Raw genomic sequence first — 20136 nt, forward strand, 5'->3', positions numbered from 1 at the left:
GATATGGCATATATTTGGTAGGACTTTTTATTAGAAGTCTAGTAACTGTTAAGATGTAGATAATTTTAAAATGTATGAAATATGACCAATATGGCCAGCTTAACAAATTATTTACATGTCATGTAGAGACTATTTCATGTTGCTAGGTTTTTTTTAGTTTTGTTTTGGTTATGGAAGCTGTGTAAAGATTGTCTAACTTTTCCTAATTGAATTGTACTTCGGTTTTATATTTTTAAAAAAGACCTATCCCAATCCAGAATTTGGTTTTGCCCTACTGATGAAACTCACTTCCCTTCAGTGAAGAGAATGCATTTCCTAATTTCCTTTGTAAGGCAGATGGTGCAAATGCTTATCTAATATCCTCATATTGCTAGCTTAATAGCTGTACCACTTATTACTCACAGTGAATTTTAAAATGAATTTATTCAAGAATGTTCTTAGGAAGGCAACAATGTTTGTTGTTAAAAAAAACTTCTGTTTCTTCATGCTGAAAAAGTAATGTAAGAGGCTATAGTTATAAGCTTCTTCCTATTGGAATTCTGGTAGTATATATAGCACAGTGTAGTCATTTCCGCAATGCTAGAATAAATTAAAAAAGTCTCTTCTATGCTTCTCTTCAAAAAGTGATGAATAACAACAGAAGATGGCATAAAAAAGCCAATTTTTTTCTATTCATTCTGTAGTATTGGAGCCAGTATCTAGGAAACAGGAGAGAAAGATTAAATTCAAGGAGCAATTTAAAATTTAAATACTTTGATAATCTCTTAAAAAAAAGAACTAATGGTGGTGTGAGGGCTGGGGAAGTAGAGAAGGTAAACCTGAGGGAAGCTGATCAAAGAACTGCCCTGAGAACTTGAAAGTTATTTAAGGCATAGGTAAGAGGATAATTCTTAATTCTCCATAGTTATGTTACTGAAAAACCAAATTGTATTACTTGGTTCATTATATAAGTTATACTGGTTTGGTTCCTAGGGCTATTACATGACCATTTCTTCTATCAGGTCCTCTACTGTCCTCAAATTTTAAACCAAAATTTAAACCAATTTTCAGAAGAAAATTGTATTTTAATTCCTGGTGAGGCATATACCAAAATTCCAGCCACTATCACTCTTCCTATGTCAGAAAACTGACTTTTAGAAAAAATGGGCTTACTTCATAGTAGCACTCATTTATTTGGTCACTAAGGAATGGTAGTTTCTCTGTTACTTGAACTTCTACTTTTAGATGCCAAACTTTTTATATTTTACTTTAGGAAAGAAAACATTCTAAGATTGTATTTTTTTTCTGCTGACAGCACACGTGGAACACAACTGAAGCTCTTCCTGAACACTCAGCAGAGATCAGTTAATACCATGTACTGGAAGTGGGGCAAACTTCTCAGAAGCTATGGCAATAGGTAAGGCTGATTTGCTACTTTTCATCTACTGAATTTTGAAAAAACAGCTCATCTTGCATCTGTAGGCAAAAGTATCTGTAATGTTCAACATGGTAGCCACTGCCTAGCTATGTGTGGCTATTAGTTAATAAAACATTAATATTTCTTAGTTGCCCTAGCACATTTCAAATGCTTAGGAGCCATATGTGGCTACTGGGAAGTACAGACAGAGAACACTTTCTGTAGGTACAAGTTTTACTGACTACTGCTGGTCTTCTGACAGAGATACAGAAGTTATAAATTAATGCCCAAATTCCAGAGTCTGGTAAAAACTTAATACAAAACAAGTACACATTGTTTGACATGCAGAAATGTTAACATCTTGTAATCCAAAACTATAAAGTTACATATTTTCTGTCATTATAGCAAAGTATTCGATAACTATATTAAAAAGTCCTCTTTGCTTAAAGTTGATTTAAGAATGATTACTCCTAGCTAACCTGAAAAGTGCAAGTCATTGAAATGTTGCTAAGTTTTGGACACTTTCTGATACCCAAAAGAGACTATTTCTTTGGGGAAAAAGTGGGGGGAGGGGTATAATTTTATGCAGCCCTGAAAAATGATGTATTGGCAAATGTGTATACATGTGGATGTATATTACTGTAAAAACATATACATAAGACTAGAAAGTTAAGTATTAAGTGATGTTATCTACAGATGGTGTTGCAAATTATGCTTTTCTATCTTCTTTACAGTTTTTCATTGGTTAGCTTATTTCTTTTGAAACCCAAAATACATAAAACAAAACCCGAGAAATTTAAGGTATTTGTACAGTTTCTTTTGCTTTTCAAAACTCCCCTTCTTAGAGAGTTATAGTCTTCTGTATTTCAGAACAGCTGTTTAGACATAAATGGTTCAGATCATAAAGTAAAAATATATTTAAAATATAACTAGCAAAAAAGAAATAGCTAATCATGGAAGAGAAAGATGTATAGGTTTTGAAACATTTGACTTAAACAAGGTCCTGGATCTGCCACAGAAAATCTATCTGCACAGATAGATCAGGAATGGTAAATTACAATTATACCTGATAAGGTTCTTACAGTTATTTTAAAATCTTTAAATTATTACTTTAAAAATATAACATGTATAGGCATCCAGCAACACAGAAACTAGGATAAATTTCAAAAATTAAACACTTCAAATTTGCAACTAACATGGGGGGAAAAAAATCCCTTACCCTGCTTACTTTTAACTCACAGAAATTTAAGGTGTGGAGACAGTCCACATGTCCTATGAAATGTTCACACCTAAAGTCATTGAGAGGACTGTTTGAGAATTGAGATCAGGAATTCAGAATCTAGCTGGGATGGAAGCCATTTCCCCCCATAATTTCAGGCAAAGATTTTCTAAAGACTCACAAGAACAAGATTTCAAGCAGCTTTGCTTTCACAGTAATTAGGTAAACACTTACTTTTACCATCACAGGCTACAATTTTCACTTTATCCACTTTAATAAGTTCTGTCACCTCTCTGAATTCAACATCATTCAATACAAAAGTCCACACGTTATCGCAGAATCTGTATGTATTTAGAGAGCCCTTTAAAACAAAACATTTAGACATACCATGAAATCATTTTTTCCCCCCAAAGCAATTTGAGAACTCAGCTACCAAGTACCTAATTCTTAAAACAGCAGGGCAATTTAATGTTTACCTTAAGATCTTCACCCAATAATTTAAAAAAAACCACCCTATGTAACTTTACTAAGAGTTATATACTGTAGTTAGCAGACTATTTTCAGCACTGTTAGAGTCTGCAACTTACCTGAAAGAGGGAAAAGTTGAAAGGAAATTTAAATTTGTACTTCTACTGCCCTCTTGTGGCAACATGACAAAAGTTCACCGCTCTCGCAGTAGAAAATTCACACACCACTTTAGATTCCACCCAAATTTAATGACTGTTGACCAGAAGCCTTACCAATAACATAGTCAATTAATGCATTTTGTAACATTCCGTGCATTATATCCTGTATTTTTACAGTAAAGCTACAGAAAAGAAAGATAAGGAAATACCTTTACAGTACTGTATTTATTGAGAAAATCTGTATCTAAGTGGATCCATGCAGTTCAAACCCCTGTTGTTCAAGGTCTACTGCTTTTTATTGTATGTGTTAACTCCAAACTTGTGCAGAAGCAGGGACTATCCAGAAACATTGTTTTCAACCTGTGCTTCACTCAGATGAATTACTTTATCAGCCCCCAAAACGACAACATTACTGTCCTGTGCAAATGATTTTTTTTTTTTTTTTTAGGAGCAGGAATATGTGCTTAAACATTAAAAGGAAATTTTTGAAGAATGGGGTGAAAGTGCACAGACAGACACCAACTGAATGTAATAAAAACTTGAGACATACCTACACATGGAATCTTCACAAAGGAAATGTAGTATTGGTCAGAGATTTATATGCCTCAAACCTTCAATTCAGAAAAACATTCTCTGCAGTGGTACCCATAATAGTAAAAACTACAGTGTATCTAGTGTTCTATCAAGTGAGAAGGATCAGGGAAACTATAAAGGCTATGAATGACTTAATGAAATTTTAAAAACATGAGTAAGTACTATTTGTTGGACTGTGCTAGGCCCTGAGCATACAAATATGATTCCTGTCATCAACAAGCTTCGGGTAGCGTATTAAAGTAAGAAAATATATAGTATAGCAGTATCATGAAAGAGTAATAAGCTAGGGGCACCCAAGGGTATGGAACACATGGGGCACAGAAGGCTTCTCCCATAAATTGAAGTTTAAGTTTTGAAAAATGAGTAAAAGTCCAGGGAGAGGTGGGACAATGGAAAGGAAAACACATATATAAAGGGAACAGTAAGTTCCAGAAAACTAAATGTGTCAGGAAGTCCCAAGGGTTCTGAAGATCCTGGAGAACCTTGGAAAGCTTTTGCTCTGTCCTAAAGGTCTTAGGTCAATGAAGATTTTGAACAAAGTAGTATCATCAGATTTGCATTTCTCCTGATAACAGGAAGAGCTGATTGGAGGCAGAGTGGACTGGAGGCTGAGGCAGCAGATGCCTGAATGCGAGAGGTGAGAGTGGCTTTGTTACAGCAGCAAAGAGGTCAACAGAAGTGGAGAGAGCGGCACATGGGTGGCCCAGCTGGTTGAGCATCTGACTCTTGATTTCTGCTCAGGTTATGATCTCAGGGTCATGAAACTGAGTCCCTTGTTGGGCTCTGCGTTCAGCACAGTCTGCTTATCCCTGTCCCTCTGCTCCTCTCCCACCCTCTCTAAATAAGTAAAATCTTAAAAAATAAATAAATAAATAAAAATAAAAATTTCTCAACCAATTTGCCATGGTGGGGAGACAAAATCTGTTAACCCTCAAGATTCTGGCTCCAGTAACAGTGCACTCTAAATCACCATGTGCAATAACCAGCTGGTGTGTAGAAGAAAGCCTGGGCGCATAAGCCCATTGACTTTAGAGCCACAGGGTTGGAAGCATTCATTCAGGGACTATGTGGAGCCCTAGCTAAACGTAAGGAATACCAATAATTAAACTACAAAGGGTCTGAGAAAGAGAGGAGTCAGAGAATGGAAGCCAGGACTAATCAATAATATCACAAATTATGCATGAGGTTTAGCAATGGCATGGCAAGAAGAGTTTCAGTGGAGTGGTAAGATTAATGCATGGAAAACCACGTAAGACATACTATTATGTCTTATTAGATTAACAAAGGATTATAAAAAAAAGTAGATCTCCTTAGCTATAGTCTGAGTCTTTGGAAGACTACACAGCCAAATGCCAATTTTAATGTTCATTTCTAGCCTCCCTGAACTTGTGTGTAATGTTACTGTCATACCTAATTAGGGACAGCTATGCCAATTATCTGAACAAGGCCATGTCATTGGGCCTTATGCCTAGTGTGTGACGATTCACTTTCAAATATATATTGAAATTGTTATATAAATGTTTCACTTATTTTATTGCTATATTAAATGCTTTTGAGCCAACAAAAGCTTAATAAAATGTGAACACAAGATGATATATTTTAAGTTGTGTGTTTTTTTGTGTGTGTGTGTGAGAGTGAATGCACTAGAACAAGTGAGGGTTGAGGCAGAGAAAGAGGGATAAATATTAAAAAATAATTCTGATATTGGGCTTTGGTCAAGTAACTGATTTCCACAGTAACTGATCTGGCAAACAGTATCTTGAATGCACCTTTAATAAATACAGGTTTCTTTTTTAAACATTAATCTACAACTGGGCAACATTCTTACAGTTAAGATATCTTGTTTATTGTAGAAAATGGAACAGACAGGGAATTTAGAGGGTGATTTTTCTTGACCATTAAATCTTTTAATGTTTACTATCAGAAGTTTAGTATTTAACATTAATTACAACTCTCACCTGCCAGCATACATTCTATCAAAAGCATACGTTGACTCTTTAAAAGAAATGTTCTTCCTAAAAATTAGAAATTATTAAAATCTTAATTCTCATACTCAAGGAGATTTTTCCCCCTGTAACATTCTACAAAATGATCTCAGTTATATGAAATTCTTTTGAGGATTTAAAACAAACAAACAAAAAAATTTACCACGTTATCTAAGAGTACTGTTTCAACGAGCCCTCGGGGTCAGTAAAATTCACTACAATATGGATTTCAATGTGATCTAGCCAAATGCCTTTGAAAATTAGAAATGACCAATGTGTGATCTCTTCTACCTTTGTCATATGTCCCACCAAGCAAAACACGTTATTTGCAAACTTTCTGGACATAAAATTGATCAAGTCTGCCATAATGGGAGAGGTAGGTAATGAAAGCCTGAGCTTAGAAAAGTAGGAAAAGAAAAAACAAGAGTGGTAAAGTCAGATCTCAAAGCTAATTTTTTAAAAATACACACACTTACCAAACATTATGCAACAGAAATTTAGCTAAAAGGAACTGGAGAGTGACAATAATACAATTAGAAAACTATCAGGTATCGACATGGATTGATTTCAAATTAAAGCATCTTGGCAGATTTGTACACATGGTTGTATAAAACAGCAACCTACTTTTGCCAAAATCATTACTGTTAAAAATTCAAGAACATATTTATAAAATTTTATAAAGATATATTTTACTCCAGATAACTTTTAAGCATTCGAAACATTCCATAACATGCATGCTTTATCCCTTCACTAAATTTGTTCTCTGCCAACCCAATATCCACAACAATGCCTGGTATGTAACAGGCACTGAAGTGTTTGCTGAATAAGTTTTTAGCTCAAAACTTTAAGAAAACCCCCAAACGCTCTGGTTCTCTTAAAAGCGAATTAACCTCTATGTTCTTTTCATATAGTGTAACCTTTTAATTTCTACTGTATGGTATCCCTTAAAACATCATAAGCATAAATATTACATATAACTAAATATCATTGTACACTGATACATATCTGACTCCACCAATATCCGTATCAATGTGGTAAAATTACTTCTTTCACCATGATACTTTCAGTGGGCTTTTAGTTTGACTTTACCATCAAGTTGAGAAAGACAATTTTGTTCAGTTTGGGATTACTGTTCAAATGAGATCAAGCTACCAGAAAAGACCATGATCTACTAGTTTAGGTCTTCATAAGAGTCGGTGGGAGGCAACATGAACGCACTTCCATGGAATGGGTGAAGATCAGAGTTTGAAAAACAGAAGTGAGCTTTAGGGAGTACTTTGTCACTTACCTTCAATCCTGCAGGTAAAGGTTCAGGCTCTTGAAATCTCAGTAACTCTTCAGGGAAGGCAGCCAAACATACATAAGCTTATTTGTGAAACAATGGAACAAAAATCTAAAAACAACTGTCTCACATTAAGTGGGCAAACTTAGTATGGAGGTCACTTAAAAGTAAAGTATAATTAAACCGTCGCTTCCTTTTATGATTCCTAAATATGAAGGGGTCCTTAAAAGCACTGTTGTTAACCACCAGTGCAAGCTTTTAGATTTAATAAAATATCCTTACCCTGAAATTGACTCTGTTCCTGACCCTCTGCGCCAATGCTGAATTTATAGCTTTATCAAACTGAAGTAGAACTTGAAGGGCAAGTTGGGGGGTGATCTGTTGAGACTGAGAAAAAGTAAAGGTCATAAATCCTTTTAGGGAAGGACATTAAAGACAAAATATGTATGAATTATCATCTAAAATTTAACTGAGGTTAACCAGAGCCTCTTAATCTAGACTCCCGTATTCTTTAACATACTGACAATTAAGGAGTAAAAGCCTGAAGAAATTTTCTTGCACTATCTTAACACAAACATAATTTGGAGAAGAAGACATGCAGTGATGTTGCACTCCCAGGACAAGACTCTATCACTCTTTTACAGTGTCTGGAAAGAGGCATTTCAGCGACTGAAGGAATGCAGTTTCTTTAAAAAAAAAAAAAAGCAGGCCCAGTAATCTATTTTTTTAAAAACCCAATCTCATCAAAGCTCATAAAATCTATGAAAACAAATGGGAATACTTATTATGTTCTTAGATGAGTTTATTTTAAAAGTTTACTTCTCCTAAAACTGAAATATAAATTCAAATTTAAATCTCAAAGACTATCAAATAGTCCAAAATTATCTTAAAGCTACAGAGACTATGCTTTATAAGTAAGAGAAAACCAATAATCTCAATTTTTATGTTTAACAAAAATCCTTGAAAATTTGGGCATGTTAAACTATGTCATTTGATCTTCATTATATTTTCTGCCCTGTAGTCAGGATGGGATAATTACTGACTTGCTGGGTCAAAGATTCCAAGGTACTTAACCTCATTACTTTGCCTGCAAGAAGGGCTCTAACAAAACTTATTATAGACTCATCTAAGTAAAAGTTGGTTTTTAGTCTCCCACCTGTATGAGCTCATCAAGGCTCTCTTGGAGACTGTTTCCCAAAGTTGTATTTCTGTATAATTGATATGCCATGGCTTAGGAGAAAGAAGTTGGTTTCTCTTATTCAGGCTTGCATTGATGTCCTAAAAATTTAATATGAAAATATTAAACTTTATAAACCATGAATGGAATATAGTCTACTTCATACATCCTAATATATGCTATTATAACTTGTAATAATTGCAAACTGTTATATAAGTAACACAAAGAAGATTAAAAATTATTTTTCTTTTTTTTTTGTTACTTTGACATGGGCATTTATACTCCTTTATACAAAGCATAGATATATTTATTAAAAGGTACATCCTTACCATTTCTTTTAAAAGTCTGCCTTTTGACCTAATCTAGAATCAATTTATTGTGTACTACTATTCCTTTCTCCTTACCATCAGTCAGTGATGCAGACAATGTTTGGCTCACATGTGAATGCCCTCCACTTCATTTTCTTTATTCTTAATTAACATTTGGTATTTATAGAGTGCCTACCAAGAAGATAGCACTGTGCTAGGCAGGAGGAAGATGGATAGAATATGCTCCTGGACTCTAAAAACCTTATACTCTACAGAGGGTAACAGATATACAAAACAGCAATTAACTCAGTAGAGAATAAGCACCATGATAGACGTACATAGTGTATGTGGACTGAGTGAACTTGTTAACAAAAGCTTCCTGATTCTTTAAGCTAGACTTTAGCCAAGCAAAAGCAGATCATCATAGGCTGAAAGGTATGAAAATGGTACAGTCTGTAGAGAGAACTGTAAGTTGTCCCACAGTATTAAGGTCTAAGTATGAAGAAGATGGCATGAATGTATTTGTTCCAATGGGAGGGATGCCAGGGTGAATGTACTGGAAGATGAGGGCTTGAATAGTGGGACAGTAGTAGAGATTCAACAAATACTGAGCTACAAGTCATACACAAGATCCCTGACCTCGTGGCACTTTCAGCTTAGAGATGGACAGGAGACATATACATGGAGTTATCAGGCAAAACTCAGCAAAAATAATGACTGGTTATCAGTCTTCACATTATATACCTGTGAACACTTGATATGAGATCATTTATGCTTTCTTGAAACCTTTTCTTTGGCTTTTGGGGCCCCACACTTCATTCTCTCCTCCTAACTCACTGGATACTACTGTATTTGTTTTCTTTGGCCCATCCCTCTGCAGGTACCTGACTTCTACTTGAGTGCCCTAAGGCTTCTTAGGTCTTCTCTAAATGCTTTAACTCCCTTAGTATTAGGCTATCTGCTGATGACTCCCAAATGTCTATCTCCAGTCCTTCTCCCCTTGTTGCCCTATATAAAGCTGCCTCCTTGCCAATGAATGGAAATACCAATTAGGAAGCTCAAATGAAATGTATCAAAAACTGAATTCCTGGTACTGTCCCTCCAAACCCTTTCTACCCTCACCTCACCCACCTTAGTAAACAGTAAATCTAGTCCCCCCACCCCCAATTTTACATTCGACATTAGCTTCTCTCTCACTCTCCATCTAATCTGTCAATCTTTCCAGCTCTTCTAAGTATAGCCAGAAGCTGACAACCTTTACCATCTCCAGTACTACACCATCAAGTCCCCATCATCTACCAGCAAGATTACTATGATAGCCCCGTAAGAGGTCTCCGGGTTTCTACCATGGCCAGTAAAACCCCTGCCCCTACAGCTGCCACACTGAGCCTTTTCAAACATAAATCAAAACAAATTACCCCAATCCCTCTTTATTCAAAACCTCCAATAGCAGCATCCTGTTTCAGAGTAAAAAACACAATTGTGGTCCTCCATTACCTCAATGAACTAACCTTCTGCCACTTATTCCTTCATTCCCTCTGCTGCAATCATACTGGTGGTCCCTTGCTGGTTTTCAGTATGGCAAGATAGTCTTGCACTAGGGTCTTTGCACTGTCTGTCCTTTTTGGTTCAAATGTTCTTACCAGATCCCTTCATGGTTCACTCCCTGATTTAATTCAGACCTCTGCTCAAATGTCACTTCATCAGAAAAAACTTCTGTGGCCAACCTATAAAAAGGAACTACCTCTTTTACCCCTTATACTACTTTATTTTCATTCATACCATTCACTGAAGCTGACATATATATGCTTATTGTTTCCATTCACTAAAAGAGATGTTCCATAAGGATGGGGACTTTGTTCAGTTATATATTTACCATCTAGAACAATGCCTAGTAGAGAGTATGTATTCAGTAAGTATTTGTTAGTAAGTCACTTGGTGCTATGTCTAAAACTATTATCAAATATTATAAATTTGTCTAAGTATAATACAAAGTTTTCTACTTTACTGAAGAAAATGAAGCAATGAAAACTTCCAGACTCTCAAATGGCATCAAACCATCTACCAGTATCTGTAACCACATACTCTGCCTGCCTGCCAGTCACTATAGCCAAACTATCCATGCTGCTATGCAAATACAATCTTTCTATCTCTGCATCAAGCCTATTCTCTCTAGTACACTCAAGAATATCGTTCCAACAATATAATTAGTCCTCCTCTCCCTTACCGTCAAATTTCCCATCTTTATGGATTATTGCCAGCAGCAAACAGGTGGCTACTTATCCCATCTTCCTAAATAAATAAATAAATAAAGTCTCAACTCCCTTTCCACACTAGCTGCACTACATTTCTCTGTGTGGCATTGCTCCTAAGAGTTGTCTGTACTCAGTGCCTTCTCATTCCTTTTCTCGCATTTTCTCTTCTACTCACTCATCATAGACTCACTCCTTATAGGCTTTTGCCTCCAACATTCAAAATAAACAGATGGTGAAGGTCACCAATGGCACTAGTAAAGCTAACACAAAATTCTCACTCCTCTCCAGACTTAATCATTTGACACAGCTAATTACCCCTTCCTCTTTGATAAAGGATCTTGGCTAAGCTTCTGGGGCATGACGCTTTCTGGGTTGTTCTCTTAAGCTCACAGATTCATCCTTTTCCTATACCTTGCCCTTGAACTCCTGGGTCCAACTGCCTACTCAACATCTTTACTTTTTGTCTTTCCTATTTTAGGTGAGGTAACTCCATACTTCGATGGGCTTATGCAAAAACCTTTGAAATCCTCCCCTACTCCCCTCATCTCACCTTTACATCCAATCCCTAGAAAATCCTGTAAACTATCTTCAAAATGCATTCAAAATCCATCCATTTCTCACCATTTCCACTGTTATCACCCTGGTCTGTGCTATGGTCATCTGCAATTGGATTACTGAAACAGCTTCCTACTAGGCTGCCCTGCTTCCCTGCTGTCCCTACACTTTAATCCCAATCTAGCAGCCCATATCTCTTTTCAGCTCCAAAACTCCCATGGCTTCCATTTTACTCAATCCTTACAAAAATGTGGCTACCTAGGATCTCTCCCTTGCTCTCACCTTTCTACAGACATACTGTCTTCCATGTTATTCTTAGAACATGACAAGACATGTACCTCCCTATGTAAGCCTTTGCAAAGGCGGCTCTTTCTACCTGGATACTCTTCCTCCAGGCATCCACATCCACTTGGTTCTTGTAATTCCTTCAAGTATAATATGTACTTAATGAGGCTTACACTGATGGCCGTACTTAAAATACCAATAATTACATTATGTAATTACTTTCTACATCCTCCAACAGGGACTTTTGTCTGTTTTGTTCACTTAAGTAAAGCAAGTACCTGTAACTGACTCATAACAGAAGCCAAATAAGTATCTGTTCAGTAAATTAATGAGGGCAAAAAACTGAGTATGTGGGTGGGTGGGTGGGGGAGAGTTAAAAAGCACAAGGAGAGGTCCCAATGGAGATATACACCTGACAAAGTAGGAGTACCAAATCTTGTGTCATACTCTTTTGGCAACAGTCTAAGAGTTATTTAGACCATAGCTCTAAGTCAGCAATGAACTATCAGAAATTAAAATAATCCCATTTACAATTGCATCAAAATGAATAAAATACCTAAAAATAAATTTAAGCAAGGTGAAAGCCGTGTACACCAAAAACTATAAAATACTGAAGAAAGAAATTGAAGACAACAAAAATAAATGGAAAGATATTCCATGCTCATGAGCTGGAAGAATGCTGTTAAAATGCCCATATTACCCAAAGCAATCTACATGTTCAATGCAATCCATATCAAAATTCCACTCTCATTTTCCACAGAACTACAACAAACAATCCTAAAATTTATACAGAACACAAACCCACATAGCTAAAGCAATCCCGACAAAGAACAAAGCTGGAGGCAACATGCTTCCTGATTTCAGTCTATACTACAAAGTTAAAGTAATTAAAACATTATGGTATTGGCATAAAAAAAGGACATGTGAATGGAACAGAATACAGAGCCCAGAAATAAACCCATATTTTTACAGTCCATTAACTTATCACAAAAGAGGCAAGAATATACAACAGGCAAAAGAGTAAATCTTCAATAAATGGTGCTGGACCATTTTCTTACACCATACACAAAATAAACAGAAAATGGATTAAAGACCTAAATGGGAGGCCTGAAATCATAAAACTCCTGGAAGAAAAACATAGGCAGTAATCTCTTGGACATTACCCTTACCAGCTTATTTATGCATAGGTCTCCTCAGGCATAGGGAACAAAAGCAAGAACTAAACTACTGGACTACACCAAAATAAAGAGCTTTTACACAACAGAGGAAACCATCAATAAAACCAAAGGCAACCTTGTGAGGTCGGGGGAGAGGATTTCTGCAAAGGATATATCTGATAAGGGGTTAATATCCAAAATATATGAAGAACTTTTATAACTCAACACCAAATCATCAAGTAATCTGGTTAAAAATTAGGCAAACCTGAATAGACCTCTTTCCAAAGACGACATACAAGTAAGTGGCCAATAGACACATGAAAAGATACTCAACATCACTAATCGTCAGGGAAAGGCAAATCAAAACCATGAGATCTCACTTCACTCATTCTATGAGAGTGGCTAGTATCAAAAACAAGAAATGTCAAATGTTGGAGAGGATGTGGAGAAAAGGGAACGCTCTTGTACCATTGGCAGGAATGAAAACTGGGGCAGCTACTGTGGAAAACAATATGGGGGGTCTCAAAAAAAAAAAAAAAAGAAAACAGAAATACCATATAATCCAGTAATTTCAGTAGTAGGGATTAACCCCCAAAATTAAAAACACTGATTTGAAAAAATATATGCACCCCTATGTTTGTTGCTGCATTATTTACAATAGCCAAGATATGGAACCCAGGTGTCCATCTAGAGAAAAACAGATAAGGAAAATGTGGTATATATACACACAATGGACTAGTACTCAGACATAAAAAAGGATGGCATCGTGCCATTTAAGACAACATGGATGGAGGTAGAGTGTCTTATAATAAGAGAAATAATTCAGACTGAGAAAGATAAATACCATATGATTCTACTCACAAGTGGAAACAAAAGATTTTTAAAAAACACCCATGCACACACAACCTAACAAATGGATAAACAAAAAATAAACTCAGATGGGTAAGCAGAGACTGATGGTTGGCAGAGGGAAGAGGGGTGAGGAGTTGGATAAAATGGGTGAAGGGGAGAGGGAGATACAGGCTTCTAGTTATAGAATGAGTAAGTCATGAGAATAAAAGGTACAGCATAAGGAATATAGTCAATGATATTGAAAAGCAATGTAACAGGATAGATGGTAGCTACCCTTGTGAACATAAGGTGTATCAACTTGCCTAATCACTAGCTGTACACCTGAAACTAATGTAACATTGTGTGTATCAATCATACTCAAAACTCCCTACAGAACTGTAGTATAAACAAATATTACTCAGCTGTAAAAAAGACTATCTTGTCATTTGTGACAACACAGATGAACCCAGAGGGTATTATGGGAAGTGAAATAAATCAGACAGAGAAAGACAAATACCATATGATTTCACCTACAGGAGGATTCTAAAACAAAACAAAACAAAACAAAACAAAACAAAACAGACTCTAATACAGAGAACTAGTGGTTGCCAGAAGGGAGGCCAGTGGCAAGAATGGGCAAAATAGATAAAGGGGAGTAAATGGTATAAACTCCCAGTTATAAAATAAGTCAGAGATGAAAAGTACAGCATAAAGAATATAGTCAACAATACTGTAATAACATCAGTATGGTGACAGTGACTACACTTATCGTGGTGACTGAGTAATGTATAAAACTGTCAAATTAATATGCTGTAATGCCTGAAACTAACACTGTATGTTACTTACACTTAAAAAGAATGGACTATTAGGGGCGCCTGGGTGGCTCAGTGGGTTAAAGCCTCTGCCTTTGGCTCAGGTCATGATGCCACAGTCCTGGGATCGAGCCCCGCATCAGGCTCTCTGCTCTAGCAGGGAGCTTGCTTCCTCCTCTCTCTCTGCCTGCCTCTCTGCCTACTTGTAATCTCTGTCAAATAAATAAATAAAATCTAAAAAAAAAAAAAAAAAAAAAAAAGGACTATTATAGACAAAAGTTGTTATATGTATGTAAGCCTATGGTGATCGCAGAGCAGAAACCTATAGTAAAAACACAAAACATAAAGGATACCACTAAAGTCATCAAACCACAAAGGAAGAGAAGAAGAAAGGAAGAAAAGAAGTACAAAAACAGCCAGCAAACGATTAACAAATGGCTATAAGTACATACCAATCAATAGTTATTTTAGCTGTAAATGCACTACATTCTCTAATCAAAAGACAGAGAATGGCTGAATGGATTAAAAAAAACCCAGGCTCATCTATATGCTGCCTACAAGAGATTCACTTTACATGTAAGAACATATACAGATGGAAAGTGAAGAGATGGAAAAAGATAATCCATGCAAATGGAAACCAAAAGAAAACTAATGCAACTATACTTATATCGGAAAAAACAGACTTAAACATAAAGACTGTAATAAGACAAGATATGTGTCACATAATGATGAAGGGGTCCATCCAATACAGAACAGAATATTGGGAAATACTGGTGCACTCAGCATAGGAACACCTAGACATATTAAAAAAAATATTAACTGACCTAAAGGGATAAATAGCAATACAATAATAGATTTCAATATTCCATTTACATCAGTGCATAGATCATCCAGACAGAGAATTAGTAAGGAGACATCAGTCTTAGAACATGTCAGACCAGATGAACTTAACGTATATACACACAGAACCTTCCATCCAAAAGCAACAGAATACACATTCTTCTCAAGTGCACATGCAACACTCTCCAGGATAGATCACAGTTTAGGCCACAAAACATGAATTTAGGTGGACTGAAATCATATCAAACATCTTATACGAGCACAATGGCACAAAACTGGAAATTATACAAAGAAACCCAGAAAATTCACAATGTGTGAAGATTACACACATGTTACTAAATAACCAGTGGGTCAAAGGAGAATTCAAAGAGAAATAAAAAAATGCCTTGAGACATAAGAAAAGTTTATTGGCTACATCAAAAGCAGCTGTAAGAAGGAAATTCATATTGATAAATGTCTACCTTAAGAAATAAGAAAAGTCTCACGAACAACCTAATTTTACACCTCAAGACACTAAAAACACACACAAAATAAATGAAGCCCAAAATAAGCAGAAGGAAGAAAAAAAAAAAGAGGTGAAATAGAGATTTAAAAGAACTAGCAATTCCAAATGAAAAAAAGAGCTGGCTCTTTGGAAAGATAAAACTGACAATGCTCTAGTAAAATTCACCTGGAAAAAAGTCAAATAAAATCAGAAATGAAAAACATGTTACAACTGACTTCACAGAAATAGGATCTTAAAAAGACTGCTATGAAAAATTATATTCTAATAAACTGGGCAACCTACAAGAAATTATTTCCTTAAAGCACAGAACTGAACAGTGATGAAATAGAGAATCTGAATATATCAATTACACATAAGGAGATTAACCAGTAAACAAAAAATTCTCAATAAATGCAAGTCCAGGATCAGATGGCTTCACTGATAAATTCTACCTAACATTCAAAGAAGAATTAGCACCAGTCCTTCTCAAACTCTTTCAAAAAACAGAAGAGGAGGGTCATGGGATTGAGCCCTACATTGGGCTCCCCACTCAGTGGAGAGTCTACTTGAATGAAGATTCTTTCCCTCTGCACCTCCCCCAACTTGGGCGCTTAGTCACGTGCTCTCTCCCCCTCTCAAATAAATACATAAATCATTAAAAAAGAATAGAAAAGGAAAACTCTTCCAAACGCATTTGAAGAGTGCAGTATTAGCCTGAAACCAAAACCAGACAAGGATGCCACAAGAAAAAAAAATTGCAGGCCAATATCCTTGATGAATATACATGCAAAAATCCTCAATATTAACAAACTGAATTCAACAATACATTAAAAGGATCATACACCATGATCAAGGTGGATTTATTTGAGGGTAGAGAAATGGTTCAATGGCATCAAATCTGCCAATGTGATAAACCATATTAACAAAATAAAGGATACAAATCCTATGACCATCTCGATACATGCAGAAAAAGCATCTGACAAAATTCAACATCCATTTATGGTAACTCTCAATGCAGTGGATTTAGAGGGAACATACCTCAACATAATAAAGGCCACACAGTACAAGCCCATAGCTAACATCACAGTCAACAGCAATAAGCTAAAAGCCTTGCCTCTGAGATCACGAGACAAGATTCCTGCCCAATTACTGTATTTGACAAAGTACTAGAAGTCCTTCCAGAGCAATTAGGCAAGAAATAGGAATAAAAGCCATCCAAACTGGAAAGGAAAAGGTAAGATAACAAAAACTATCAGAGAAATAAAATAATCATTTGCAACTGCATCAAAAGGAACAAAATACCTAGAAATAAATCTAACCAGGAGAGAAAATACCTGTATGTTGAAAACTACAAAACATTAATAAGAGAAACTGAAGATGACAAAATAAATGGAAAGACATTCCATGCTCATGGGTTAGAAGAATTAATATTAATAATATATTCTTATTACCCAAAGCAATTTACAATTCAATGCAATCCCTATCAAAATCCTAACGGTATTTTTCAAAGAGACAGAACAATCCTAAAATTTGTATGGAACCACCAAACCCTCAATAGCCAAAGCAATCTTGAGAAAGAACAAAGCTGGAGGAATCATTCTCCCTGATCCCACAAGATCAGAAAGCTATGATAATCAAAACAGTATAGTACGTGCACAAAACACACACACACATCAACAGAATCTAATAGCCCGTATAAAGAACCCATGCACAGATGCTCAATGAATGAAGTCAAGACCATCTATTGGGTGGAAGGACAGTATCTTCAATAAATGGTCTTGAGATAACTACACAAACACATGCAGAAGAATGAAACCAGACCACTAACTTACACACTATATACAATAATCAACTCAAAACGGATTAAAGACTTGAATGTAAAACCTGAAACTATAAAACTCCTAGGAGAAAACACAGTTACAGTAGCTCCCTGACACTGGTGCTATAATTTTTTAAATTTGACACTGGAAGCAAAATTAAAAAAAGCAAAAATAACAAATGTAGGACTACCTCATACTAAAAAGCTTCTGCACAGCAAAGGAAACCAACAAAACAAAAAGGCAGCCTACTGAATGAAAAAAAATTTGCAAATCATATAAGAAATTAATATCCCAAATATATAATTCATACAACTCAAGAGCAAAAGAACAAGTAACTCAATTTAAAAATTGGCAGAAGATATGAATAGACATTTTTCCAAGAAGACATACAGATGGCCAACAGACACATGAAAAGATGCTCCACATCACTAATCATCAGGGAAATGCAAATCAAAACCATAATGAGGTATGACCTCACATCTGTCAGAATGACTATTATCAAAAAGACAAGAAATAACAAGCGTTGGTGAGGATATGGAGAAAAGGGAACCCCTGTGCACTACTGGTGGGAATGTAAATTGGTAAAGCCACTATGGAAAACAGTGTGGATGTTCTTCAGAAAATTAAAAACACGACCACCATATGATACAGCAATTCCGCTACTGAGTATTTAGCCCCCCAAAATGAAAACACTAACTCGAAAAGAAATATATCTGTTCACTGCAATATTATAATATTCAAGCTATAGGAGCAACCTAAGTGTCCATCAATGGGTAAAGAAACTGTGGGGAATATATCACAATGGAATATTATTCCGCTATAAAAAGAATGAAATCTTGCCATTCATAGCAGGAATCGATATAATGGGCATTATCATTAAATGAAGTTAAGTGAGAGAAAGGCAAATAGGTATAATACTGGATACATGTGGAATTGAAAACCAGAAAGGAGGATAAAAAAGCATGTAGATTCAGAGAACAAATTTGTAGTTGTAAGGCTGGGGACACAATATAGTAGAGGGAGCCAATGTAAAACAGACACAGAAGGTTTGAATCATTCAAAATACTGACTTTTATATATATGCTACATACACAATATAAAAGTATTAGAGAGGACAAGTGAAACTGGAATTCTGAACACAAGTCATACAGCCAAACAAAGAGGTTCAAAGTAATACTAAATAAACATAATTGTTCATTAAAAAAAAAAAAAAGGCAACATACTGGAATGGGAGAAACTATCTGCAAATCATGTATGTAATAAGAAGCTAATATCCAAAATATATAAAGAATTCATACAACTCAACAGCAAACTCGCCGATTAAAAAACGGGCAGAAAAGATCCAGACATTTTCCCAAAGAACACATACAGGTCAACAACAAACATATGAAAAGATGTTTAAGACCACGAAGGCTCAGGAAAATGCAAATTAAAACCACAATGAGATATCACCTCACACCTGTTAAAATGGCTATTACTAACAAGACGGGAAATAAGTGCTGGCGAGAAGGTAGAGAAAATGAGACCCTTGTGCACTGTTGGCGGGAATGCAAACTGCTGCAAGCACTGTGGAAAACAGTATGGAGGTTCCTCAAAAATTAAAAATAGAACTACCAAATGATCCAGCAATTCCGGTTCTCCTATTTATTTGACGAAAACGAAAACACGAACCTGAAACTAACTAATGCTAATTTAAAAAGGAGCTCTAAGTTATTTATACATGTTAAAGTTACTTGCTTCAAGGATCTTAGATTCTTAAAAATTTCTTATGCAGTATTCAAATCTGTTAGATCTGGTATCCGCCACATCAATTTCGTGCTCCTTCATTCTGCAGTTGAGAAAATTACAAGGGCTCCACGTTCGGAATTAACTCTGTAGTCCTGGTCCTGTTTAAATTCATTACCCTGAGGGAGCTGGCTGGAAGTTCAAGGCAGACTTCAAATAAGCGAAGCAGCATAGGAATGAGACACTCACGGAATGCGCGCTCCTGATATTTGACAAAATCAAGATGCGTAAAGACATTCACCTGACTAAAATTCCCGCTTTGGGCTGAGGACCTTCCCCAGGACCGCTCGGCTGGCGCCCCGACGACCACAAACCTCCCGGCAGAGGACGCCACCGCCTCCCGCCGCCTCCCGCACTTTTCATTCGCGGGTACCGGCCGCGGGGGCCACCCGGCAGCGAACTCGGTAACGGGCCCACCCTGGGCCCCTGCCCTCCGCGCAGCCCTCCAAGACCCAACCAACCGCAGCCCCACCTCTCGGGACCGCAGGGAGCGTGGGCCCGGCTCACCAAGTACCTGTGGGGCAGGCGCTTCCCGCCGCGGAGCGGACTGAAGCGGAGCAGCCAGCAGTCCAGCAGGAAGCACCCACTTCCCGACCACCTCTTCGGCCGCCGCAGGAGCCGCAGAGCTGTGCCGACGACCCGGAAGTGCTCCCCGAACCTGGAAGTGACAGCATGCGAGTGGGCCGGGAGGCCCCGCCCAGCCCCGCTCCGACGCGCCCGTCCAG

At 36.7% G+C, this 20136-nt stretch overlaps 1 protein-coding gene and 1 long non-coding RNA gene across 3 annotated transcripts; one reads left to right on the forward strand and one right to left on the reverse strand.

Annotated features, from left to right (window-relative positions):
• Nucleotides 1–404: 404 nt before the first annotated feature.
• Nucleotides 405–20069, reverse strand: GTF2A2 (general transcription factor IIA subunit 2). 2 transcript variants are annotated; one of them, XM_059372041.1, is made up of 5 exons: nt 19926–20069; nt 8259–8380; nt 7385–7489; nt 2850–2976; nt 405–698 (listed from the first exon to the last, which is right to left on the reverse strand). In XM_059372041.1, exons 2-5 carry the CDS (start codon nt 8328–8330, stop codon nt 673–675), a joined length of 330 nt encoding a protein of 109 aa, XP_059228024.1. In that variant the 5' UTR covers nt 8331–8380; nt 19926–20069; the 3' UTR covers nt 405–672. The 2 variants fall into 2 exon arrangements, with proteins under 2 accessions (XP_059228024.1, XP_059228025.1); XM_059372042.1 differs by lacking the exon at nt 19926–20069 and adding an exon at nt 19653–19825.
• On the forward strand, nt 705–3779 carry LOC131999253 (uncharacterized). Its single transcript, XR_009399062.1, has 2 exons — nt 705–1396; nt 3690–3779. It is a non-coding gene; the product is annotated as an uncharacterized LOC131999253 (long non-coding RNA).
• Nucleotides 20070–20136: the final 67 nt, after the last annotated feature.

This window comes from Mustela nigripes, chromosome 13 (assembly GCF_022355385.1).
Source record: "Mustela nigripes isolate SB6536 chromosome 13, MUSNIG.SB6536, whole genome shotgun sequence".
NCBI classification, from domain to species: Eukaryota; Metazoa; Chordata; class Mammalia; order Carnivora; family Mustelidae; genus Mustela; species Mustela nigripes.